The following is a 27,915-nucleotide window of genomic DNA, read 5'->3' on the forward strand; positions in this document are numbered from 1 at the left end:
TATCAACTGATAAATCTAATATATCACGATTATATATATTAGTTTTTTCTTCTTTAACTATTTTTGGCAAGATTTCTAATATTTTCTGATATATTAAGTATAAACCAATATATTCTGCACGATATAAAAAAATAATTTCCCATTTTCGATACCGTAATCTTGCCAAGATTTAAAACCGTACTTCCTCAACATTCCATTAAGTCATCAGTCATCAATGATCAATGATCTCAGTCAGACTATTTCAATCACCTGATCCAATCCGCTTTTGAAAACATTAAGAAAAAATTTAATCTTCGACATATCCTACCTACAAACTATTTTTTTTTTTTTTTAAAGAAATAATTACAACATGCTGTTAATTTCATAATTCGAACCATTTTCCTCCTAGATCTCAAGCATTTTGTACATGAAAGGTGCAAATTCAGCCACACCAACAAACTAATTCAGTGTTTTTTTTAAAAAAAAACTTTGCTAATATTAGGATAAGTTAAATTTATTTGAAAAAACAAATTTCCTTAGTCAACTAACGTGCAAATGCCAATGTCGGTTTGTATTTTTTTAAAACGACTTTTCCAACAGAAAAATTTAAAGTAAAACCGTTGAAGGGCCTTTTAACTAAAGGACAAGGTAGGATAATACCGCGTGCAATGAAATAATTATTGAGCTTACACAAGCCGACACCGTGATTAGATTTGCATATCCGGCCGCCGCAGGCACTAAAATAGAGCTTTATAATTTTATCTTTCTAACACAAGTGTCATCCACTCATCCCCACACTAGAAAAAATATCATGGAGCCCAAAAGGTCGATTTTGCACAGAACCCCGGTTGTGTTGATTAATTTCTTTTCTTCTTTTTTTGCCAAAAATATTAATTTCTTTTTTAGGGGTGTAAAGCAAAGGACAGGTGCAAGGGAATTGGACTTTTTAACCGAGAAAAAAAAAAAAAAAAAAAGCGGAAGTGGAGATATTAAACCATTTTCTTCGTTAGATATCTAGACAATAAACACTAAACTACAAAACTCTTAAATTTTAATAAGAAAATTAGACTTGAGTAGACAGAGAACTAGATCACTTCCTCTCAAAAAAAAAAAAAAAAAAGAACTAGATCACTTGTTATAAGATTAAACACCACCCAACATATGATTTGCGTAGCGAATTTAGCGCTCATTATTACGAGATTGCAGTCAAACAACACGATGTTGATCGATTTTCAACTTGCCAATCTCAACCATTTCCGATCCAATTAGCTATATAAAGGGAGATCTCGTCAATTCATACTTCATAGACTAGTTCAAAGTTCATACAGCTTTATTAAAGGGATAGACTCAATTTGAACGACTCAAAAGGACCCCCCACTCCACTCCCTTTCTATCTGTCACGCGTGCACACAAAAGCATAAAGGATATGTTACAAAAATAAGATTTACAGGTCAGACATTAAGAGAACGAATGATAAAAAAAAGCACCGAGTTCTAATCTTTAGAAAATGGAACACCACAACTAAACTATACCTTTCTCTCTGAAATGCTTATTTGGTCTCAACCTATATTCATTTGTTACACCAAAATGAAGGTTTCCTCCCAAAAAAAGGTAATAAATAACGCTTGTAAACTTGTAGACACAGAAATATTGGCAACCAGTAAGAAACAGGTAGAATAAAAGCTTTGTCCTAACGACTCTAAAAGCCTCAACCAGGTGTGTGTTTGACAGTAGTCCAGCCTAGTGATGTTACCTGATATAAGAGCAGCTGCAACACTTGACCTCCTCAAATGTTTGGAAGCTTTGTCATTTTGTACGCAAAATCCTGTATATAAATCACAGCATATAATTCCCAACATTCTTTTGAATAGTTATGCTTTTGAGTTGCTTGAATGTTGAATGTTAAGCATCATGAATAGATCTTCGCTTTAGCCAATGAACTAAGGACTGATTGAATATGTAGCAAAAGGTTAAAAAATGTGGTGGTGCTGGCGGTGATGGCAAATGGTAAAGGTGATGTAAGGGGAAACATGATTGATGGCATGAAGTTCCTAGATATTCCACATGTTCCATGAAATGATTCTCTGGTCACCTTTGATGGCAGGTTAAGTTAAATCAGTGAACCTAATATAGAAAAAATAGATAACACTGCTAGATGTCTATTTAGACAAGCATTCCTATTGTTGATGTACACAAAAGTTAATATGTGGAAAAGCACATAAATCCCACAAAAACACAGACAAATGCACCACTTCTACAAATGACAACAGTATCTGAGCCCCCCTATTACGTAATCCAGGCTTTTAAATGTGCTGCTGACAAATGCATGTCTTGGATAAGTTATAACATGGCCAAATGGTATGTTCATGATGCCACTACGTGCATTCATTCACATGAGGAGAGATGCTAATGTGATGACTTGATTATGAAATGGATGCATGCAACAGCTGCAAGATGCATCCTATCATGTAGTAGTTGTATTTGTCGGTGCATAAAGAACAGAGTACATCCCCTTCATGCTACTGGTAATTCATAGCTGGTGGAGCTCCGTTGGTGCCAGGTGCAGCCAGAGGGTAGCCAGAATCCTTCCTTTTCCCAAATGGGTTCTTCGAATATGTATATAGAAGTCAAGAAAATCACATACTTTTACATAATATATGCAGCAGCAGCAAAAAGTAACAGGCAAATGTGTAATCTACACCCGACGATAGCTTTTAAATTTTGTTACCTGTATTCTTTACTTATAAAGCTTTTAACATTAACCATATTAAGTCAAAGTACCTTTCAACCACATTAACTCCATTTTTTTTTTTTTGTCCCTAACAAGCAAACCAAATATAGTAATTTAAACTTAATTTATTGAGATTCAAATCTAGTTGCCTTCATTTTTCCTTAGATCTCTCTTTGGATGAAGGCAACTAATGGAAAAAAAAATGATAAAATAATTAAAAGGATGGAAAATAAAAAGGAATAAAGAAACATCAAATGCGGTAACAAGATGCTAAAAGGATATTGTATCCGCATGCCAACTGAACCAGAACTGGGGATAACAGCACCCTGCAAACTATGGTGTACATTGCTTGCACTATTTACATCCTGCATGAGTAATGTAGAACATCTTTTAAGCAAATATCATGCAACAACACAATGTGACTAAATATGGTTCTAGAAAATAACAAGAGGATCGATGCACAGAAGATAAAATTACTTACTTCAAACTCAATAAAGCAAACAGTATGTCTTTCCTGTCTCAGGACCTTCATTTGCTTAAAACCAGGTTGTCTACATGACCAAAAATAATGAAATTAAGCAGAAGATTCCAATGATTAAAATGGCAACTGTGATGTTATAGATACATTTCAACAGCTAATGGAATTGATGGGGATAAGTGATACATACGCACTAAAAAGTCCCCTCAATTCTTCCTCATTTATGTTCTCTCCCAAATTTCCAATGAATAGGGTATTGCATGGAGGGTTATCTTTTGCATTCTGTGGGAAAAATAAGAAATTAACAAATTAAAGTAGAAAGTTTAGGCCTCCTACAACATTTACTTACGACAAACACCCAAGTAAGGAAGCTATCATCAAAAGTAAATAGATCTAATGTGTGCGTGCATGTGTGCAGGTGCAGCCTTTAAAGAAAACATGTAAAACATGAAACTTTTTAAAAAGAAATTCACTGATAACATTACTGATTCTGCAACCAAATTCATTGAAAACTGAGTAAATGTAAATATGGAAGTTCCTTCCATTAGTTAACTTCATGAGTAGCCATTTGTTGTCTTTTTTTCCTTTTTTTGATAAGTAGTAGTCATTTGTTGTCTTGATACTAAATTAGTTTGGTTTTGTTTCCCTTCTAACATACAGCTGCAGATTTTGTTTTTCTACACGCACATGCACATAACATACAACTCTCATTGTATGAAACTCAAACTCTGAAAAATCCATGTTTTTTATATTCAAAAGTATGATACAACATCTTATACTTCTCACAAGAGAAAAAAGGGTTCCTGAATAGTTTCTATATATACTTGTATAAAAATACTTCAATTTTACTGAATTTGTTAATACTTTTCTTGCACTATAATCATTTATTATGTCAGCATCTACTACAAAGTTAAAAAATTTAAAATCCATGTATTGCTATTTATATTAAACATCAACATTTCATATTTTTATTTATATACTTGATTATTTTTTTTCCCTTTGGTCTACTAAGGTTTTTTTTTTTTTGGCTACAATTTAAATGAGTTAGATCCCATTATCAAACATATATATTGAAGTATGCATGCATGCGTGCACACACATGTTGATAGATAGATGGCACATTAAAAAATTCCAAGGGTCTTTTTTTTGGGGATAGATTCATGCACTGGGTTTTCAACCCATGACCTCACCCTCTATCTCATTATTGTGGAGGAGAAAGTGCCAATTGAGCTAGAGCTCATTTGTCAGTTACACCACTTAAAGATACAAATACTAGATTTTTCAATCAAAGAAAATCAAAATAATTTAAACTATGAAAGTATGGAAAAACTATTAATATATGGCCAATAAGATCTAGCTAAACTGGAACCTCCTCCACCACCCAGCACAAAAGGAGATTATTTTACCCAACACATGCCTGCAGGGGTGCCCATGCCATGCCCATGATGTGGCCTTGGCTGCCTGCTGCTGGCATGGCATCACTTGCTGCATTATACGGACGCACGTGTGACCAGCCATGGGCTGCTGATCAGGCTTGTATGGTTTAGGTTAAAGGGGAGAAATAAGTAAATCAAGTGCCTAGATAGATTGTCATCTCCTTTTTCTCACAGCCATCACAAAATGCTTCACCTAGAGAGAGCCTCTAGCCAACCTCAACAACCAGCAAACCACTCTCAAACCCAACATCACCTATGAGAGATCCTAGCAACTATAGTTTACGCCTGTGATCTAAACACAAACTAATTATTCATTAGTAGAACCATAAAATGCGGGAGTAATACCAATGAATCATCACATATAATACACAACGTAAGCAACAACTAAGATGGTGGAACTTAAAATCTAAAATTGCATCCATGATTTTACAATCACTTTAATAAGATACCATTTTTTGTTTTTTTTTTTTTTTTTTTTTTTTTTTTGTATAGGTAATTAGAGAACTATTATTAATGAGAAAAAATGGCAAGTACAAATTGTTCATGATGATGAACAACAAGAAACAGAAAAAAAAAACAGCAAAACAAAAGAGAGGGAAATCAGAAATATAATCTAAGGAAAAACATAAACTTTGAAAGAGACGGAATCAATAAAGCCCCAACAATGAGACCACTCAAAAAGACTACGCTGGAATAAAACCTTTAACTCATCCAACGTCTTCTCCATATTCTCAAAGGAGTGACGATTTCATTTCAACCAAACAATCCACATTAAGCACCCTAGAAACAAATTCCAAATATTCGAGTTATGCTTCCCATGCCACTAATGCCAACAAGATAACAATCCCGCCACCGATCTTGACATAACCCAATGAATACCAAAAGCATGAAGCATGAAGGTCCATAAGGTATGTGTAACAGGACAATGAAGTAGAAGATGGTCTACCGACTCCCCATCACAACAACACATACAACACCAATTTACCAAAGGGCGACCCCTAAGCATGAGATTATCCAACGTGAGAATCCGATTGTGAGCAGCTGTCCACAAGAAGAAAGCCACTCGCTTAGGAATCTTTGGTTTCCAAACACCCTTCCAAGGAAACAAAATATTCGGAGTACCCTGAATTGCTTGGTAATAAGATCGGGTGTCAAACTTACCATTACCTTTGAGCCGCCAACAAAGAATATCCCTCCTATCACCCTAAGGAATATGAGGTTGGATAAACTGAGGTAAAGAATAAGATGCAGCTAGTTCCCAATCTTCAAAAGCTCTATAAAACCTTAAATCCCACACTCTAAAATTACCTCCTTCCGGAATCCACAAAACCTCAGAGATGCAAGCATCTTTGGCAGCTGAACACACAGAGAGCTCAGGATAGAGGTCAAGGTAGAAATTCAGTTGATCTTCTAAATCAAAGATAAGCTGTAATAACCAATAGCCCTATTAGTGCCATATAGCTCCAGTCACCTTTTCCCCCAGGAAAAAATTTAGATCCTCACTAGAGTAACGCCTCTTTTTGGTAACCCCTAAGATTCAAAGAGAAATCAAAGGTCAAGGTAGCAATTCAGTTGATCTTCTAAATCAAAGATAAGCTGTAATAACCAATAGCCCTATCAGTGCCATATAGCTCCAGTCACCTTTTCCCCCAAGAAAAAAATTTAGATCCTCACTAGAGTAACGCCTCTTTTTGGTAACCCCTAAGATTCAAAGTCACTACCTTTAAAATTTTTTCCTACAGCCAGATGAACTTCATTCCAAGTGACTTTTTCTAACTTATGTTTACTTCAGAATGTCTTGCAAGTCTATGGTTTCAAGACTAATCATGTACAGAAGGAACATAACATTTCAGTCAAGACACAAGCAAACAATCACAACATATATGTTCAATGATTATTGACACTAAGTTCAGATATATCAGTATATTGCTAAGCATCAAGAGCACCCACAACAACTTATCAAATATCTGTACTGTAAAAACTCATCAAATTACAACCTGAAATGATTGTGTTGTGAGATACATATAGCAAGTTGAGGGCATCGATCATACATAAGTAGGGTATATGGAGAATAATTAGTTTACAAAAAATACTTAAAAACAGCAACTTCTCAAACAGAGGTGCAATTACAGAAACCAGGCACATAGGCATTACCTGAACAGGTACATAACTACTAGGTGCTGGCACAGGAGCAGGAGCAGGCATTGGTACTGGAGGAACAGGGTAGCCTCCATACGGATCATATGGAGGAGGAGGAGGTGGTGGAGCCATATATCTATGCCATAGGAGCAACATCAAGATGTGATCAAAAAAAGTAATATAAAAATTCTCAATGTAGCTTAAACCACATGCACAACTAGACTCTTCTCTAGAGCATATAACTTCCCTATGTTGTTAAATCTTTAGATACCTGATACTAAAGAAGATACAGAAGAGGAAGAAATGATTTTTTCTTACCCATGTGGCCCCCAAACATGTGCTGGAGGAGGAGGATGGAAAGGAGATGGACTTGTATAACCAGTGTGTGTATAATCACCCCCAGTTCGCAAGCGTTTACTTTGATCATATGGGCTTGAATCCGCAACTATTCCTACATAACAGTTCAGATTAGCATAGGGCATCACAATAAATGATAGAACCAAACTCTCAGCAGCCATTCCAAAACAAATTGAACCATTCAAACCCATTGATAGTCACAAGCAAGCTATTCAAGCAATACTAATACTTTATTTTATTTTCTTATTTCCTTTCTTCTTTCTCTCTTTTTTCTTTTCCAACTGATGCCAAAATAGCACACTAGTGACTCAACTCAACTCTTTTTCTAGATGCAAACGTGACACACTTGAAGAGGTCCTAATCACTGGAACATAATGTAGAAATTTTACGTAGTTCAGCAGCCACAAACAAGTCACAACCTATCATTAATCTTTACAGTTCTGTTCTAAAGGGATAAGTAAAGAAACCCTCTTTAAGAATTAGCCCTTTCAAATAATATCATTAATCTTCCATACCAAAAAAAAAATAGTTAATGCAATTTTCCCAGAGATGGTGTTGCAACCAAAAAAGATAATACATTGGAAATGGACACATCACCCCATCCTGTTGATTGTCGCGATTTGTTTGAAGCCATAATCAAAACGAGGAGGAATTTGATAGGCAAGCAGAGTCGCGAAGAAAATTTATATTGCCAACTTTCAATGCAATTTGAGTCACTTTTATTATAGACACCCTTGCTCTGCGAGTTGGCTTGTTATATTTTTTAAAATTTTTTTTTTTTCTCACATTTATCTCTCAAAAAATTTTGAAACATAAACCAAATAACAAAACAAAAAGAACGAAACTCTACTCGTATTTGATAGAAACCTAGGCCATTGGAAACCAAAGATTTCGAGTAGTGCCACAAACAAGCCACAACCTATCACTAATCTTTACAGCACTGTTCTAAAGGGATAAGTAAAGAAACCCTCTTTAAGAATTAGCCCTTTCAAATAATATCATTAATCTTCCATACCAAAAAAAAAAATAGTTAATGCAATTTTCCCAGAGATGGTGTTGCAACCAAAAAAGATAATACATTGAAAATGGACACACCGCCCCATCCTGTTGATTGTCACGATTTGTTCAAAGCCATAATCAAAACGAGGAGGAATTTGATAGGCAGGAAGAGTCGCGAAGAAAATTTATATTGCCAACTTTCAAAGCAATTTGCATCACTTTTATTATAGACACCCTTGCCTTGCGAGTTGGCTTTTTATATTTTTTAAAAATTTTTTTTTTTTTTCTCACATTTATCTCTCAAAAAATTTTGAAACATAAACCAAAAACAAAACAAAAAGAACAAAACTCTACTCGTATTTGATAGAAACCTAGGCCATTGGAAACCAAAGATTTCGAGTAGTGCCACAAACAAGTCACAACGTATCATTAATCTTTACAGAACTGTTCTAAAGGAATAAGTAAAGAAACCCTCTTTACGAATTAGCCCTTTCAAATAATATCATTTATCTTCCATACCAAGAAAAAATAGTTAATGCAATTTTCCCAGAGATGGTGTTGCAACCCAAAAAGATAATACATTGAAAATGGACACATCACCCCATCCTGTCGATTGTCGCGATTTTTTGTTCGAAGCCATAATCAAAACAAGGAGGAATTTGATAGGCAGGCCGAGTCGCGAAGAAAATTTATATTGCCAACTTTCAATGCAATTTGCGTCACTTTTATTATAGACACCCTTGCCTTGCGAGTTGGCTTTTTATATATATATATATATATATATATTTTTTTAATTCCATTTTTTTTTTCTCTCACATTTATCTCTCAAAAAAAAATTTGAAACATAAACCAAAAACAAAACAAAAAGAACAAAACTCTACTTGTATTTGATAGAAACCTAGACCATTGGAAACCAAAGATTTCGAGTAGGAGATGCAAAAGTGTTTTGTCCTCACACACACACACACACTATTTTGACTTTACCAGCTTCTAATCAAAACTCCTACACACACTTTCGAATTTCGATTTTACTGGTTCCAAGAAAAAATTCCTACACAAAATCACTCACACACACACACACACATTCGATATTACTAGTTTCCAATCAAAATTCCTAAACTCACTCACTCACTCACACACACAAAACTTCGATTTTATTAGTTTCCAATCAAAATTCCTACACACACAAATTCGATTCTACTAGTTTCCAATCAAAATTCCTACACACACACATATATATATGTAAAGATCCAACAATTCTTATACTCTCTATCCTCTAATCTAAGCTAATTTCACATATAACTGCAATAAAATAAAAGGCAAAAAATTAAGAAAAATCAAAGTGAGTTTGAGTTTCAATTTTCACCACCTCTTTTCACAAACAGATTCTTCTTCGCCATCTCCGTGTGCAACACCGACTTCGACTCCGCATCAAAAACCATCTCCTACACCATAAAAAATCAATCAAAATCCATAAATTCAATTCAAAATCCAAAAATTAAATTGAGATCAAACGGTCCAGACCTGAAGAGCATCTTTGGCGGCGAGAGCGAACTGAGCGTTGGAGAAGAGAGCGAATCCCATAGGCTTCTCGCCTTTGAAGTTAACCTGAGAAGCTTCGTAGCCAGGTAGCCATCTTAGAAGGTTTTGCAGCTCCCTCTCCTTCACGTCTTCGGGCAATCCCGTTATGAAGATCGTGCGGACCTCGTCTGAGGGAGCGATTGGCGGAGCGTGCGGAGGAGGAGCAGCGGCGGCCACCGCTGGAGGAGGCGGAGGAGGAGCTGCGGCGGCTGCCGGAGGCCATTGCTGGTGGTACGGATGGATGCCTGCACCTGCCATCTAGAAAGATCGCTAGATTTGGTTGCGAAAGTAAGATAAGGAGAGTATCAAATGCCCTACTACACAGTCACAGCCAACCAGATATAACAGATTTTTATTTATTACAGCAAATAAAAACAACCTCTATTGGTTTTTCCCTCGGTTTATTTATTTATTTATTTTTATGGATTTATTATTTATTGTTTTTTTTTTTTTTGCTTTGAATTTTATTTTATACAAATAATTATTAGGTGTTTTGGGAGTATTAATTTAGTTTTTATTGACAAATTTAAAAGTGTAATTTGTATTTTTGTGAAAATGAAATCAAATTTATGGAGTTTGTTACATAATTGCTTCAATTTTTTAACTTATTACACACTTATTTTTATTTTAAAAATAATAAATTATTACAAAACAAATTAACAACTTAAAACATTAAAAGATTTTTTTTTCTTATTTTTAGGTAACTTTTTTTTTTTTTTTTGGCTGAGCATAAGGTAATTTTTTTTTTAAGAAACAAACACAAGGGAAAATAGTGAATAAATTATTTTTCAAGTTGCTGAAAGTTTTTAACACTGAGATTTCATTTATGATTCACAAGGAAGGATTTTTGGTAGCTAGATAGATTACGGTATAGCTTATACAAATTAATGTTATATATTTTGGTTAATATATATTCAAAAAATGTTCTACTAAAAATTTTTAAACTATATCATTTACAATTTTAAAATTATATCACGCATGAAAAGTCGAAATTTAATCTAAAACAATAAAATATGGAATTTTATATAATTATATCTCCATAACTAATTGCTATAAACAAACATTTTGGAAGAAGAATTAATTATTACAACACTAAATTCTTTTCTTAACTTACCAAATTGATAACATGATACCAATTTTCTACCCTTTACTGCTGCTCTTGGATCATTGAGCATTAGCATTGATGGTGCTAAAAAGTTATATTGCTATTTTTAGCACTACCAAATGCAAAAGTAAGAATCCATTGGTGAAGCTATAGCCAAAATTTTTGACTTCTTTGCTATAGCTATTATTAGCTGTGCACTATAGCTCAAAGGTATAATGAAATAATGATATTTTATTTGCCTCTTCAATTAAATAATGTTTCATTGTTTCCTTCTTTTTTTCTTTCGTATAGTCTTCAACCTCTCCCCTTTTGTTTTTCCTCTCTTCCTCCAACCAATCCAAATCTTCCATAGAAGCTCACTCTCTCCTTTTTATTTTTTTCCCTCTCTTCCTTCGCTCGCCGCCGACCCATCAAATTTGCCCAGCCACCGACCCATCAAAGCTCTATGCTTGGTCAAGGCGACAGTAAAATGGTGCCATGATTGGCGATGGCAGGAAACTAGGTTCATGGGTTTTGGATTGCTAGGTTTGTGGGTTTCCAATATATATATATATATATATATATGTTGGTGTTTTTGGTTCTTCTTTGCATGGGTTTTCTGGTGTTTGATTTTTTTTGTGGGTTTGGTTGTGATTGTGGATTGTGGTTGAAATAGCAGTTTGGTGGCTGTGTTGGTGGTATTGGCTGTGTTGGGTTATGGTTGTGGCTGTGTTGGTGGTGTTTTGATTTTTTTTTTTTCTTGTCGTGGGTTGTGGTTGTCACATGGAGGTTGTTGCTGGTAAGTGGTGGTGGAGGTGGATGTGGCTGTCTGAAAGGTTTTTGTGGTTGATATATATATATATATATATATATATAATGAGTTCTTTATATTATTTTAATCAAACAGCTACATATATAGATCTATTGATGTTGAGTGTGTAAAGTTGAATTTATTCAACTATGTGTTGGCTTTATTCTGTGCCAAATTTGCTTGTAATTCAGCATTTAGAAATCCTGTATTTAGGTGGAAATAATGTAAGGGTTCTGTGTGAGAGAGTGTGAAGGATTGATCAAGTGTGTGCATCAAGAAACTTCTCACAACTGGACCTCGTGAATGACTCACAAGTGGTGACTTGCCAGAATCCAGCACACGTGTGGAGCATGCAGGAAGTTGAAGGGTCAGGACAACTGGATCATTATAGGATAAAAAGTACAGTCTGGTCATTTTGTTATCTAGTGACTGGAACTTGCGACTTGTCCCAGTCGCAAGTGACTCGCCAATACCCCCTGTTTTGCTGAAAAATTACTTTTCACATTCCTTCTCATACCCTACTATAAATACTCTTATACCCACGAAATGTAAAGAGCTTCTAGAGAGAATTTTGAGAGATAAACCCTAGAGAAAAATAAGACTGACTCATCCACAATCTTATACCTTTGAATCTCCAAATTCCTCTACTCTCATCCTCTCCATTGTCATACCCATGAGATGATCTTAAGTCAAACCCTTACCTCACCACATTTAGAGCGGTGAGAAGGTTCTTGGTGTATTGGGAAGTAGTTCAAGAGAGAACAAATTCATTTTGGTTGATGCAATGGTCTTATTGCGGGATCCGGTATGCTAAAAAAGACAAAGTTAGGCGTAACCCTGTTGGAGTAAGAAGCTTAGAGGGTTTAGGTGCATTGGGTAGATTAGGCTTGAATGGTCTATTGCTATTCATGTATCCCAATTAATTTTCTAGTGAATCATTTCACTGCTTGGAGGGTGGCGAAGGGGTTTTTTGTCAAGTTCTTCAATTTCCTCTTCAATAACACGTGCTGGTGTTATCTTGTATTTGCTTCTTTTTAACCCTTACTCTTTGCTTTTAAATACTGCTGCATTGTGATGAAATTATGGCTTAGAGTTAGTTGCTTGTTTGGGTATAGCTTATATTTATCATTCCACACATATATTATTTGGGTATAAGCTTGTGTTGGTATTTTTGTAATTGGGGGTCTAAACATTCACTAGTGTTTTACACGCTAGGTGAGCTTTCACTTGGTATCAGAGTGGGTACATTTTGACAGATTTTTATATCGTAAGTGTGATCCTTGACCCCTAGGATGGATAAGTCTCAATCCCTCGATGCACCTCACTTCTTTGATAGGAGTAATTACGCATTTTGGAAAGTGCGCATGCGTTCATTTTTGTGCTCTATTGATGAGAGTATGTGGATGTGAGAGACCGCCAAAATTGGGGGTGTCTCTCAAAAAATAGATTTAGGTACTTTTTAGGGCACCTCTCTTTTTGGAAGAAAAAAATATATATACAAATACATGATTGAATTGTTCCTTTTCATTGATTGAATAAAAAATTACATAATTAAAAATTGAAAATTACATGGCTTTGGGTCCTAGTTACATTCTACCCAAAATAAAAAATAAAAAATAAAGACAAGGCCTAGATCTACTTATCCAAAAACCTAAATTCGAAGGCTAGGTTATGGAATGGGAAGGCGTTAGACACCCATTTCGCCTAGACAGAGTCTGGTCTTCTAGACTCTTGTGACTAATGTACCTTTTTTATGCATGCTATGGATGATATGTTGAACATATGAAACAAAACTAAATCACACAAATTTTTTATGAATGAATCGTCTTCTCTTTTTTATTTTTTTTTTTATTTTTTAATTCAGATCTGTTTTAGTGATGATAAAAAAAAAAAATTGATTTTATTTTGGTTTAGAAAAAAATCAGACCTGTTTTTAAGAATCTAGAAAAATGGTTTTTGGAGATAAATATTCAGATCTATGTTTAAGAACTAAAAAAAAATGGTTTAAAAAAAAAAAATTTATGACAGAAAAACTAGATTTGTGTTTATATGTTAAAAAAAAAAATGGACAAGATTGTTTTAAGAAGAGAGTTTCACTCATAACATAAATTTATGCTATATGAATTAAAGAAAACAAAACAACCATAAACACAATCATGCTTAATCTTTTTCTTTGTTTCAAAATCTGCATATGTTAAAAAAATCAGATCTGTATCTAAAAAAGATACAAATCAGTTTTTGATTTGAGAAAAATTCATATCTGCATCTAATGAAGATGCAGGTCCATTTTTTATTGAAGAAAAATTCAGATCTACATTTAAGAAAGATGCAGATCCGTTTTTAATTAAGAAAAATTCAAATCTACATCTAAGAAAGATGCAGATCTATTTTTATTTCAAGAAAAATTCAAATCTACATCTAAGAAAGATGCAGATCTATTTTTATTTTAAGAAAAATAATTGGTTATGTGCAGATTATTGAATTTAAGAAAGAGATTATAACAATTACACATAAAAAATCAAGATAATCTAAGCAATGATTAACAATTCATATTATGGATAAAAAAAAGCATGCATTCACATAAAAAGAAAGGCATAAAGAAAAGGAATAGAGTGATTGAAAACAACCTCTTGCATAGAGCACTTCTTGTTCTTGAGAGGATGTTTTAGGGTTCAAAGAAATTTATTCAATTATCTTTGAAACCTAAAAACCCTAATTTTAGCAGCAAATATTAGAGAGGATCAGCAAATATCCGCAATTTGAGAGCTTCAAAACGTATGCCTCTCAGAATGAAAAAAAAAAAAGGTTGCTGGATTATGAGATCCAATCTCTATTTATAGAGGCTAGAAGACTCTAAAAAATAGCCCCAACATGTAGAATGTGAATCGAGACTCATCCTTCTGCGAAAAGATCGAAAAGGGTGTGCCTTATCGTCACCCGAAGGGAGTTGGGCCAAAACCCAAAAGAAAAGTTCCATTTGGCACTCCAAAAGTGCCGAATGGTGCTCTTGAATGCCGAACATACTTTTGTGTTTGAGTATGTTTTGGACTCTCTTTCTAGGGTTTTTTAATCCAGTCCTTGTACCTAAACGTGTTTTCATCCTTAGTCCACGATTTTTTTTTTTATCTCTTTTCTAGATAATTCAGACCTTATTAGGAACAATTATCTTGTGGATAAATTCTTTAAAATAAATCTTGATAAAGTTCAAATCATCCACAATATTATTGTTATCCAATCATCCCTTTTATTCCTATGCATGCACCCTTATTTTAAATACTAATTATCAACCAATCACAAAATTATTTAATTAATTTTAATTGTTTAACCAATCAAAATTAATTTAAACTAATCATGCGTGGTTGACTCTACTTAGACACAATACATGTTGAAAATGCAAACTTGATCATGCGATATCTTTCGATTTGATGGTCTGATTTGGAAACCAAGCACACCGTTGTGACCGTTAGAATCTCAAGATCATTTTTATGATATGCAATGAATGAACTGATGCATGTAATGCCAAAACAAACTAATGCATGTAATGCAAGGACAAATTAATGCATGTAATGCAATCATGAATTCTGGGGTACACAGATGGTTACTCTAGTTATTCTCCTTGATTAATGGCCTGTTTGGAAGTTAAAAAAGGGAGGGGGAGTAGAGTAGAGGGAGGGAGAATAATTCAATTACCTTGTTTGGAAATTTTTTAAGGAATGAGGGGGTGGGGTTTGGAGGGGTTTCAACCACCTCTAACCCCTCATTTTTAATTCCCCCAAATTGGAGAGATTTGGAGGGAGAGTAGAGTAGATAAATTATTGACTAGATAAATTTTCCAATTTACCCTTTCTAAATTAATAAAATTACAAACCGAGTATATAAAATAAATTCACATATTATTCACGTTATTTTCTCTTCAGTCTCAAATTTCTCTCAACTCTCTCAGCCTTGAAGACCCCTTTGCCTCTCTCTCACACGATTTCTTCCACACTTCACGCTGTCTCTCTCTCACACAACTTCTTCACAATCAATCGTCTCTCACACCTGGGTTTTTCTTTTAAAGGTAAACTCTGTTTTTCTTTTTGTTTCATGGGTTTCTTTTGAGTTGGATCAAATAACTATGTTCTTAAAATTGTGATTTTATTGGATAATTTCTTATTAATTGTGATTTTATGGGGTTAATAACATGTTATTTGTGGGTGGGTTTCGGATCTGATTGCTTTTTTTTTTTCCCCTTAAATTTTAAAGTTTCAAAGTATTGCTCATAAAGTGTTTGATAAAGTGCTTGAGTGAGTCTAGATTGTGAACTTGCATAAATTTGTATATTGTAGCTATATATGGATCGGTGTTTCTTGTTTATTTTTATCGGGTAATTTCTTGTGTTTTGTGAATGGGTTTCTGATTTGGGTAATTTATTGTTTTTTTGTGAATGGGTTTCTGATTTGGCTCCTCCTAAGCCCCAACCAAAATGGTACTCTCTTAGCTTTGTGATGTTCAAGTTTGAACTGGAAAATAGATCTGATTTATGTTTTTGGCATTTGGGTTTTTGGCATTCATGTTTGCTTTCATTTTTTCTTGTTGTTTGGTTGATGAGAAAATAATAAAGGAGATTTTTTTTTTTTTTTTTTTTGTTTATTTGTTGTTTATATGATGTTATTATGCTTACCCACATGCTGGTTTAGCTTGAATCTGATAATTTTTTCCTGTTTGGATATTATTATATCGTTTTTTTTTTTTGAAAATATTTGATTTGAAATCAGCTTAAGCAAACCAATTGAAACAGATGGTTTAAGTAGCTTAGAGGCTTTGAATCTATTAAAGATTTTCTGGGTTGTTTATATTTTGTTGGAATTTTTAATTTCTGAAGTAATATTAAAAGAAAATAGCTCAATCCTATTTGAACAATAGTATTATAGATGATTGTCTTCTTTTTACCCAGAAGACAATGGTTTAAGGTTTATATGTTTTGATGTGCGGTGATAGTGTGTATTGGAGTATAGGGCGGTTCTGTTTGTAATTGTATGGAGATCCTATAATTTTGGTCATGCTATGTTGGGTGGTAACTAAAGTTGTGATTCCGATTGGGTTGATATGAATAGGTTTAACCGATTTTTTGGGATGTGTACTTACTCAATTGGGAAACCATTGATTGAACAGACACAAAATGTGGCTTCAGAGATACTTAACAACAAAACTCCTCAGCAGAAATCCAGCAATGCGAACTGTGATTTATAGTTAATTCTGGATCGCCTTATTGATGGGAATTCTAATCTGAGTCAAAATAGTTCTTGCCCTGTGATTCAAGCCACTGACAAGGTGGTTATGCAGCCGCATTTGGATTTCTGAGAGCGCCGAGAAAGGGAGCTCAAGTTTACAGCTGCAGGTTGGAAGCGTGATTGTCAGGGGAAGTGATTTAGAGATGAAAATGTGAGCCAAAATTTTTTTTTTTTGGCATCGTTCTTGATACTGCTTGCTAGTACTAAATTTGACAAGGTGTATTGAGATTCTGAAGTTAACAAATAATTTTATTTTGGATTATACTATTTTGATTAAAGCAATTAATTAATTCTTTTTTTAATGATATTATTTTTCATGATGTCAAATGTAGTGATTTATGATATTATTGCTTGCAGGTTGAGTTTGACTCTGATGAAGATGATCCAAATGTATGCCTTGGATAAAAAATGGTCCTTAGAGATTGCATTTGGTTATTGCAGCAGACAAGGCCAGCCACTTAGGGTTAGCTATGTGTTTTAGGCAAAAAATGGTAGAGCAAAAAGGTTGGACCACAGTCACCCAGAGCATAAAAGCTGTTTTGGGGTGGAAATTTTGGATACAAGACCTCCTCCATGAGCCTGAGGTGCTACCAGTGTCCCTTGCCCACTTGATAGCACGCATGGGCTAGGCTCATGCAAAAGGTTTGAAAGGAACCGACCCATACCCTTCAAGCCACACTTCCTCAATTTCCCCCAATATATTGCATGGGCTTGGGCCATACTTAAAAGAATAAAATATAACATAATACATGAATTGAGTCCACAAGAAAGTTGGGCTTGTACAAAAATGTGTCGCAAAAATGGGTATCAACAACTATTAGCAAGATGAGTGCCAAAAAAGAAAGAAAAAGAAGAGAAAGGGAGAAGGGATAGGGGGCAATGAGAGAGATGCAGCTATAATTTTGTTCATAAGCATTGTAAAGCATAGTTACTAGAATAAAAACATAAGAAGAATTACAGATGGGAACCCCTCCATCCACAAGAAGGAAGCTCATCCAGTTGCTGAACAAAACTAGAATTACACACCCCCAGCAAAATCATTCCTACAACCCCCAGCAAGAATGAGGAGTACAAAAACAACGACAAAGAAACGTCCCCATATCGCTACAAGTAATAACAAACACCCTTGTCTTCTAGTCTTGCTGGGTGACATAATATTATACAATCTAAGACTAAACCCAAATTCACAATCTTGGATGGCCAATGCTGAATGCTTTATTTGTTAAGCAGCCAGCTTTTATTCTCATCTCACCAATGTAAAACCTCTTTGGGAGTCCCTGAAGAAGACGTCATTCTAACCAGAGAATCTCTTCTCTATCTAAGCATCATTGCTAATATCATTTATAGTTTGAGGAACACGAACTCTTCAATAGCAGGAATCTCCCCTATTTTTTTGAGGGCCTCTTTATCTGGTTTTTCATCCACACCAATTGCCATAATAGCCTTTTTCCTCCGGACTGTCCTTCCCACGCTCATAAAGCTCACATTCACATTATGCTCCCCTAGAATGTTTCCAACCTGGCCAATCATGCCGGGTTGATCCACCTGCCTGCATAAAATGAGGTTTCCTTCCAGGCTCACATCCACAGCAAAGGATCCTACACTTGTCAAGTGTGGTGTTCCATATTTCACTTTCCCCTCAATGCTTATATCTCCATTATCTGAAATACCACTTGCAAATTTAGACTCCACATTGGATATTTGCACCTGAATTGAATCAATAGGGAATTCGGGAGATGAGTCAACAACTATCCTTTCCTCACTTATGCGGAGGCCTTTCTCTTTGGCAGTAAAATCTGCATTGACCAAGTTAACAAAGGAGGATGATATTGGTTCAATTATGCCTTTTGTGATCATAGCCCGGAGAAGTCTTGTGTCCAGGTCATCAGGATCACGAGCAGATTTATAGACCACCTTTACAGATTTGATTCCACTCCCTCCAGCCACTAACTGTACAGCTAGCCTACCAAGCTTCTCAGCTAGCGCTACATAAGGTGACAACTCTGACAGAACCTGAGAACATGATATATTTAAGCTACCTTCCTTTGTGGGATACAATAATTTATTTGATCATGGAGACAATGTATAGATGATTGTTTACCTCAGGAGGGACCATGGGAGCATTTACAGCAGTAGCAGAAAGTTCCCCTTTCAATGCTCCCACTACAGCCTCTGCTATTTCAATAGCTACACCTTCCTGAATAATTGATGCAGACGATTTAATATATTGATGAATATTAGGTATTTAAGAAAGCAAGAATCAAAAGGGTTTGTGGATCATAAAGAAATAAAGTAAAAATAACATGCCTGTGCTTCCTTCGTGCTAGCTCCTAGGTGAGGTGTGACAGTGACATTCTCATGCTGCACTAACCTGCTATCCTTGGGTGGGGGCTCCTTTGTGAACACATCAAGTGCAGCCTGTTCCAAACCATTATAAAACTCAATATTTGATGCATACATCAAACAGACACCCAAAAACTTCACAAGTACCAATCTGTATATCTCTTGAATGTTGACATCCACAATAATAATCAAGAACTTAGCTGAGGCAATACAGCAACCCCATTGTCCCTTTAGAAAAGTTTAGTAATTGAAAGAGCATAGTGGTGGATGAGTACGACAAGCCTTGAGACAACATGATATTTGTACCTTGAGCTTATGGCAGAGATGCAGATTATGCTACTTTAAATTTAGAATGAGTGATTAAGTCTCCTTGATATGAATTGAACAAGCATACCTGAGCAACAATGCCACTATCAAGGGCCTTCACTAATGCATCTTCATCAATAACTCCACCTCTAGCAACATTAATGATGCGAACACCCTTCTTCATCTTCGCAAATGTTTCATCATTGAATACCTTTGAAGTAGCAGGAGTGAGAGGCATATGGAGAGAAATGAAATCTGCGGTGCCAATGGCCTGATCAAAAGACACCAACTCCACACCTAGAGCGCGTGCTCTGTCAGCTGGGGCGTATGGATCATGTGCAATAACATTCATACCCAACCCTTTAGCACGCCTTGCAACTTCAGACCCAACTTTCCCAAATCCCATTACAGCTAATGTCTTTCCAACTAAGGACACCCCAACATACTTGTTTCTTTGCCATTTTCCTGTTAAATCAAATTGCATCTAAGCCTTATGCTCATATTTTTTAACTCGAGGCAATAGCTAGCAATACAACATCAAAAGGAAATGGTAATGCATACTAAAATTATAAAGCACCAGTTAAAATTCATATTACGGGAACAACCATATCTTATGCATCTCAAATTCGCAGTTAAAACCATAAAGAATTCTATAAAAAGCCATAAATTCTCAGTCAAATTCTTTATCTTGACTATCAAATATGATTTTTGTTTTTTTACAGAATTATGTTTTGATTTTTTATCGCATTGTATCCAACAACTAAGTGGTTTCTCGAGTACAATTCCATTGTTTATGCATAACTTCTTACTGGAAAATTATAAAGAACCTTGTACTTTTCTTTGATATAAAAATAAATCAATGGTTGCATATAATCTGAGTGATGGGGCCAGAATAAGATACCCAATCTTTTTTTATTTTATATTTATTTTTTCAATAGTTGGATTCGAAAGTATATAATACCAAAACATGAGATCACTTGTCATTAACCTAAACTACAAATTTTTATATTTCTAGTTCAATTTTATATTATAATTTCAAATGCTGTAACCATGTTTTGCATGTGAGTCCACTTATTTGTGTGGTGGTCCAAAAAAGCATCCAATTAGTGACCAATTCTACTCTAGAAAGTGACGGATGAGAAAATTCATGTCACCAACTACCAATATTAAAGAGACTTGAAAAATACGAAAGCGGAAATTCGACCCAGCAAGTTGTGGTACTGTATTAGCCAATTCTTCAAACACAGACTAGTCTTTTACCCCATGGCCCATGTATATATAGTTCAGATTTCAGATCCATCCTATCACAGATACAAACACAGACATTTTACCTCGTGGATATTGAAAGTGATGGACCTCAATTATTCAGATCAATTATTGGTAAATTCAATTTTGGTCCTTTTAATTTTAAAAATTAAAACTTGGTCCCTGAAATTTGGAATAAATTCAATTTTGGTCCGTTAGTTAAATATGTTTGATTAGACGCTAGTCATATGAACTAAAAATGGAACTTTTCCCAAACTTTCATAAACCAAATTACCAAAAGCGTGACTTACCCAAAATAAAATCATACGATATTCTAAGTTCTTATCAACAGATCTGAGACAAATGATCAAAAATATGACCAATACAATTAATGATTCAAAGCTCCAATTTTAAACCTCAAAAGTATGAACCAAAAAGCAGGAAAAGACACCACTTATCTTATCAAAAAGCAGTTGGTGAAAATCATTAAAACATTTTTTTTAATTATAAAAAGTTTAAGCAGTTAAGAAATGATGAATATCGTACCAACTTTGATGGACGCATCAGCTTGTGCAACATTCCGTGCCATAGCGGCGAGCAAAGCGATGCCATGCTCAGCCGCGGCCACGGTGTTGGCAGTGGGAGCATTAACCACGAGACAGCCGAATTCCGTGGCGGCCTGCAGGTCCACATTGTCAATACCAACACCTGCACGTCCCACCACCTTCAACCGCCCATTCGACGCCTCGAAAACCTGTCTAGTCACCTTCGTACCACTCCTCACGATCAACGCGTCACATGAAGAGATCTTGGAGCAGAGCTGATCAGGAGAGAGGTCATACAAACATTCAACGTGGCCAAACTCACGTAAAACTTCGAGACCCTTTTCTCCAAGTTTCTCGGAGACCAATATTGTCGGTTTTGTCAAAGGGGGACCAAGATCTTGGGAGTAGTTCGAGGGGGCCGAGGTTGTTTCGGGAGACGTGTCTGTTTTGAGAACAACGTTGGTGACAGCAAAGGATTTGGAACGAGGATGAGAATTATTATGAGGTGGGTTTGATGAGAGTTTTAAGGAGATGGGTGTGGAGGTTGTGCTGTGGAGGAAGGAAAGAAGGGAAGATGGTTTTTGTGTTGAGTGTGGAGAAGGAGAGGAGGTGAGGGGAGAAGAGAAATTGGGTTTGAGAGAAGAAGAGGAAGCCATGGGAATTTGCTTTTGGCTCCTTGCCTTGTTCTCTCTCTGTGGGTTTGTATGTGTGTTAGTGACAAAGGGAGAGAGGTTCTACTGTCTGAAAGGGCCTTAGGATCTTATAATAGGATTTGACTGGCAATTTTGGATGGTTTTATCTGCAGTCACAAATAATTGAAAAAGAGGAGCTTTGCTTCTCAAAAAAAGAGAAAAAGTAAAAAGAAGAAGCGCTTTAACTAACTGAGTAAAGTTGTTTTTTTTTTTTTTTTTTTTTCACACGTTAGTAATCACCTACCTACCGAGTTATCATATTAACCGTGTGTAAAAATTGCTGTTAAATAATTTATAATTTTAGAGTTTTCCTAACTAGAATTAGATAGTGAGTAATATTCGGGAGACAATACATCTCAACATTTCTTTCCAAAATTGTAAACATTATTAACATTGTTTTTATATGGGTGAATCTATCACTAATATCATTTTTATGACGTATTAATGTCAATTTTTATGAAAATAATTATGTCTTTTTTTTTAAGATAATTTCAATTCATAGTGTCCACTTCTAATAATTAATCTTTGTTATCAAATCAAGATACTAATTGATTTTTTAATATAAGTAAAAATTGAACCCAGATTTTTTACTAAACGAAAAGTGACTTTAATTCTAGTATCCTAAACTTATCGATAAATAATTTGTGAGGTGTGCATTATTACCTAGGAAACTTTTATGGTTGTGTTTAACTTTTAAGGTTTAGCCCCAATGTTATAGTATCACTATTTTTTTGTTATTATTATTTTGAGTAAAGATGCAGGTATGATTATTAAGAGGCCATAGATGTGACGACTGAGTAGTCATCATGAATTTGCCTTTCGGGGATGCAAAATTATGCACCTGCCATGATAACATGTACAGAAATAAAGCAAATAAAAGGAATAATAAAAGTAAAAAAGAATGGGACAAACCATATCAAACTACAATATTAATTCTTAACATAATAATATGTTTATTTTCTTTGACTTGAGGTACAAAGGCAGTAACGAGTCTTGCACGTTTTCTTGCTTGACAAGGAGCCTAATCTTTAAATTCTTTGCTTGATTGAAAATTGGGTTGAAAAAAATTTCTCATATCTTATCAACAACTTATTCAATTGGAATTTTTCAACAAAATAAAACCATCTAATGTTAACAACAATAGAAATACAATGTTCATAATATTTTCATAACAATTTCGTAAGTTCGTAACTAATTCTAGATGGCAATAAGCTGTTATGGTGTGTTACTGGTAGGCAAAATAATAGTCTCAATGCTAGATCCAGATTAGAACCAGTCCGTATAACAGTAGTCAAACAATAATTCATTCAGCTTATTTAGTAATTAATTAATATTTCAACTATCTAGATACATGCTTATCCCCTACATATGTTATTCTCAGAGCAAATGAATGAAGTCCACAAATATGTATGCGGAAAAATGCTAGGGACCTGCCCCATCAGCTACAGAAAAATCACATTTATTTGCTCGCTGTGAAGTCTTATCATTATTGTTTGTGTGGAACCTATAGTCCTATATACTAATTAATACAGTGGTTGGACAAAAATGACTTATTGTGCTTCCTTTCACATGTCATGCCAGAATATTAATAACAGAGATAGTTACACTTCACTGTAGATTTTGTATGATGATCCTCATTAAAATATAGTCAAAGTTTTATTTATTTATTTATTTTTACATTCTAATAACATCTATGATTAAGTATAGTTATTTATAGATTAAGTACATTTATTTATTTTTTTAATACTTGTAAGTATACGAGTCAAAAAAAAAAAAAAAACTTGTAAGTATGAAGTATCTATTAGCTGACTATCTTCATCAATAATTTTGATCAATAAAATTATTAATAAATATTGTGGATACCCTGAAGGTTAATTTTTTTAAATAATTGGAAATCATAAAATATAAAATGGCATAACTTTTTTTTTAAAACGTTTCTTTTGTTTTTTTTCATAAAAAAAAAAAAAATTAAAAACAACAACAAAAAACAGCATGGGCCATTTTTTACCACATGTTCACATCGTGTTAGCTCTAGTGGATTGAAGACCTAGACCTAACCCTTACCCAAAACAAATTCTCCCATAAACTCAATTTTGTTTTGTTTTGTTTTTGTTTTTTTTTTTTTTTTTTTTTTTTTTTTTTTTTTTTTTTTTTTTTTTTAATGAATCCTATTAGCTCCATGAAACATGGAAGTCCTATTGGTTGCGAAAATTGGTAAATGTCATGTCGATGTGGACCATATCCAAGTCTGCTTGCCTTTTCCAAGTAGTTTCCTGGTCCAAATTGGATCCGAACTCGTTATTTGCCACTCTGGCACTGTGGGTTAATACCGGTACTTTCAAGTAATAATGAGGCAAACTAGAAGGTGATGGGCTCTTTTCAAGAAATAAAAATTTTATTATTATTATTTTTACAATAATAATAATAATAATAATAATAAATTCTTAAAATTATTTTGTAATTATAAAAACAAGGTCCAAATTTGGGGAAAAAGGTTTGCTCAAATTTACAGTTAATATAAAAAATTAGATTGATAAACATTTTTTATTCTTAGCAGGAGACAGAAAAAAATGGTAGGACCAACTTAATATATCATTGCTATGATTAGGGGTGTGCAGAAAACCCACCGACCCATCAAATCCGACCCAACTCAACCCGACCCGCCTGATTGGGTCGGTTTTTAAGGCTTGGTGGGTTGGGTTGGGTTACAAAAAAAATTTTTATGGCGGGTTGGGTTGGGTTTGGGTCATAAAATTACAAACCCGTCAAACCCAACCCGACCCACCCATATTTAATATATATTTAAAATATATTTTTATATTTAATAATTTTTTTTAAAATCAATTGTAGGACACTTTTATATATATATATATATATATTTAAATATATATTATATATTTAATAATTAAAAAAAAACAGTTGTAGAACAGCATTTCCTTAGTTTCTCCTACTAATACTAATTTAATATATATATATAAAATATATTATATAATTAATAAATTTTTTTAAATAGCCAGTTCTTCCTATCCTATATAAAAGCCAATTAGTTCACACAAATCCTAATAAATTACTATTGTTGTTTAGTCATTAATGTTGTTTGCCTTTAAGGAGTTATATTGATACTAATCTTTAGGTTTTTTTAATATTTTAATATATTTTTTTCTACTCAATTTAATAATAATAAAAAAAATTTTCAAACCCATGGGTTCAACCCGACCCAACCCGACCCATGTGGGTTGGGTTGGGTTTTTTTTGACCCACCATGGTGGGTTGGGTCAAAAACTCCCCTCAATCCGACCCAACCCGACCCATGCACACCCCTAGCTATGATCATAGTTGTCAAAACGTGAATCGTATTGTGAATCGATTTTTGATTTTTTTGCATCGTGTATCGTATCGTATCGTATATCGTAAGATACACAAACACTTAAATTATAGATATACATATATAAATGGTATATTCATTATAAATTTTAAATATATTTAACTAATGACTAATTTATTCATCACTTATGTAATAATATTTAACAGGCTAACTAAATAAATCAACCTAGCATGTGTTTATAACATACACATTCAAATGGTTTAAATTTAAAAGTGATAATATATTACCAGTGATCAAAAAATAATAATTTATTTTCATCACATTGCCTAATAAACCCCATCTAAGTCAATGTTGTCATCATGTTTATCATTTTGCAAACTTATCTCTTCATGAAAATTTTCTTCATTGTCATTAACATTTACTATCTCTCCTTGTTCTTTTTATTTTAATAATTAAAAAAAAATTCTTCTTGGCATTCTAGTTTCTTGGACTTATAACAATAATGAAAAAAAAAAAAAAATATATATATATATATATATATATATATTGTCAATTAATATCTTATTCATAGTATAGAAAATAAATTTGCAAATATTAAAGTGAAGTATAAGTGGATACTGTGTAGTCTAAATTTTATAGGAAAAAGAAAGGGGAAAAAAACTTATGAATATGTTATTTTATTAGGCCAAATTAAGTAAACTAATAATTTTGTGTTAAAAACAAGTCTAACAACTTGTTAGATTCAAATAAAAGTACAAATTTTAACAAAAAATCTCATTTTAAAGCATTTTTCTATATATCGTACGATACGTTTGATTTTATGATACGATACGATTCATACGATACGCACATTGTATCGTACGATTCATAAACATTTACAATACGCCAATACGATACGTATCGTACGTATGATACTGACAACTATGGCTATGATACTATCCCAAAGTAATCGGAGAATCTAGTCAATCTACATTTAAATAAATAAATAAAAGATTGAATTGGTAAATGATATATGTTTATTCAAAATAATAACTTTGGCCATGTGCACCCCTAGTTTTATTGTGTTGCACCTATCTTTGTCCAGACTGTCCTAGAACTTGAAAAGTTTTTATTATCATTCTCTCCAAAATCTTCCACCCATCTTATTTCACTCCAAAACAAATACACCTTTAGGCTTTCTTGGGGCCATTCATGATTTAGGAATGGAAATTTTTATTATCATTTTTGAAATAATAATACAATGCGAAATCAATCATGCATATAATGCACATTCTAATCAATATGTGATTTACATGAAGAAATTAAACCCCCAAAATTGCTTTTATTTTCAGATTACTTATTGGATTTATGATGTGTGTTAAGTCATAATGGGCTGAAACTGAAATTTTAGTTCAGGATTTTTGTAGCTCGATCAATCGAGATGGATCTAGCCAGGAGTTGAAGATCATTAAATCTCGATTGATCGAGTAGAGTCGAGCAGGAGACGAGACCACTAGATCTTCATTGTTTTGAGAAAAAAATCTTGACGAGTCTTCTTGTATCTTCAACAAAGGTTTTCAACCCTATTCCAAACACTAAAAATTAAGACTCAAATAAATGAAAAAGGTGAGGTTTAGCTCAAATTTGCTAACACAACAACATTTGAACCTAATATGAAATATGAAAGCGCATCCCTTAAGGCCTAAAGCTGCAGTACCACCCTTATGGCCATTCCAATGTGTCACGAGAAACCATAGATCCACTATCCACAGTGATCTGGAAGAATCACCCCACCACCAACCTATCTTCGAATACCAAAACTTTTAGTTAGCATTGTGAACTTTAAAACCATAACTAAGGTGTAAAGCTCGACCAAATGGTCCCACTGTAAGCTTCCCAAAGCAAGTCCATATTCCCAAAGGCACATAATTAACTAAGGTTGGAAGTGTTCATCATCAGGAAATTGAAGTAAGCTCTAAAATAGGTCACTAGCCTTAAGCATGTTTCTAAAACCCATTTCTTTAAGCAAAAGCATTGCACAAGGATAAATATTACACCCCCGCAAATTGCAGGGCCCTGGCAAATCCAAAACACCAAAACATGATAGGATGCTCCCTAGATAGCTGATCCCATCACACTTTAAATTCCTAATGTAATCGAACAAGTAGGAATAATATCAATTAGATAAACCATTTTAATGCGGATTTTTGCAGATTCCTAACACCTTTGCACAAAAAAGAATCCCCGAATCTATGTCAAATTGTCAATAGTTCACAGATATTTTATTACTTAACTTAAAATATGAGATTTGATATTCTCTTAACCCTAGATTGATGATAATATCGATTAAACATTGGGTAGTCAATCATAGCTATAAAATCCTAGCTATATTTGTGTCAACTCAACATACTCAACCCATCATGAAATAATTTGCCAGAAATGTTGAGTGAACTAAAACCGGTATCGAATCTATCGATAGAATGCGAGAGAGAATTGTGAAAGTGTGATGACTTTAGGGGCTAACTGTTAGGATCTTATGTATTGTCATAGTTGTGGGTGTCATTTAATAATTGCTTTATTATAGCGGTTATAAGTGTAAGCTTGGATGTGCT

General features: G+C 34.1%; 2 protein-coding genes and 3 non-coding genes across 7 annotated transcripts; all 5 read right to left on the reverse strand.

The window, feature by feature from the left end:
• Window positions 1-1,262: 1,262 nt before the first annotated feature.
• Window positions 1,263-10,041, reverse strand: LOC115991705 (U1 small nuclear ribonucleoprotein A). 3 transcript variants are annotated; one of them, XR_004092295.1, is made up of 9 exons: window positions 9,644-10,040; window positions 9,489-9,564; window positions 7,082-7,214; window positions 6,779-6,899; window positions 3,379-3,470; window positions 3,192-3,261; window positions 2,993-3,075; window positions 1,733-2,595; window positions 1,263-1,373 (listed from the first exon to the last, which is right to left on the reverse strand). XR_004092295.1 is itself a non-coding variant. In XM_031115561.1 (8 exons), exons 1-8 carry the CDS (start codon window positions 9,956-9,958, stop codon window positions 2,499-2,501), a joined length of 981 nt encoding a protein of 326 aa, XP_030971421.1. In that variant the 5' UTR covers window positions 9,959-10,041; the 3' UTR covers window positions 1,263-2,498. The 3 variants fall into 3 exon arrangements, 2 of the variants coding, with proteins under 2 accessions (XP_030971421.1, XP_030971420.1); XM_031115561.1 differs by having other exon boundaries at window positions 1,263-2,595; window positions 7,082-7,208; window positions 9,644-10,041; XM_031115560.1 differs by having other exon boundaries at window positions 1,263-2,595.
• Window positions 7,730-7,860, reverse strand: LOC115993421. The gene has a single exon (XR_004092961.1). It is a non-coding gene; the product is annotated as a small nucleolar RNA snoR86 (small nucleolar RNA).
• Window positions 8,231-8,361, reverse strand: LOC115993422. The gene has a single exon (XR_004092962.1). It is a non-coding gene; the product is annotated as a small nucleolar RNA snoR86 (small nucleolar RNA).
• Window positions 8,732-8,865, reverse strand: LOC115993423. The gene has a single exon (XR_004092963.1). It is a non-coding gene; the product is annotated as a small nucleolar RNA snoR86 (small nucleolar RNA).
• Window positions 10,042-17,757: 7,716 nt separating the features above from the next.
• LOC115989704 (D-3-phosphoglycerate dehydrogenase 2, chloroplastic-like) lies at window positions 17,758-22,077 on the reverse strand. Its single transcript, XM_031113523.1, has 5 exons — window positions 21,309-22,077; window positions 19,606-19,982; window positions 19,176-19,286; window positions 18,970-19,065; window positions 17,758-18,881 (listed from the first exon to the last, which is right to left on the reverse strand). The coding sequence occupies exons 1-5, from the start codon at window positions 21,961-21,963 to the stop codon at window positions 18,210-18,212; spliced, it is 1,911 nt and encodes a 636-aa protein (XP_030969383.1). The 5' UTR covers window positions 21,964-22,077; the 3' UTR covers window positions 17,758-18,209.
• Window positions 22,078-27,915: the final 5,838 nt, after the last annotated feature.

Source organism: Quercus lobata, chromosome 5, assembly GCF_001633185.2.
Source record: "Quercus lobata isolate SW786 chromosome 5, ValleyOak3.0 Primary Assembly, whole genome shotgun sequence".
Lineage (NCBI taxonomy): Eukaryota > Viridiplantae > Streptophyta > Magnoliopsida > Fagales > Fagaceae > Quercus > Quercus lobata.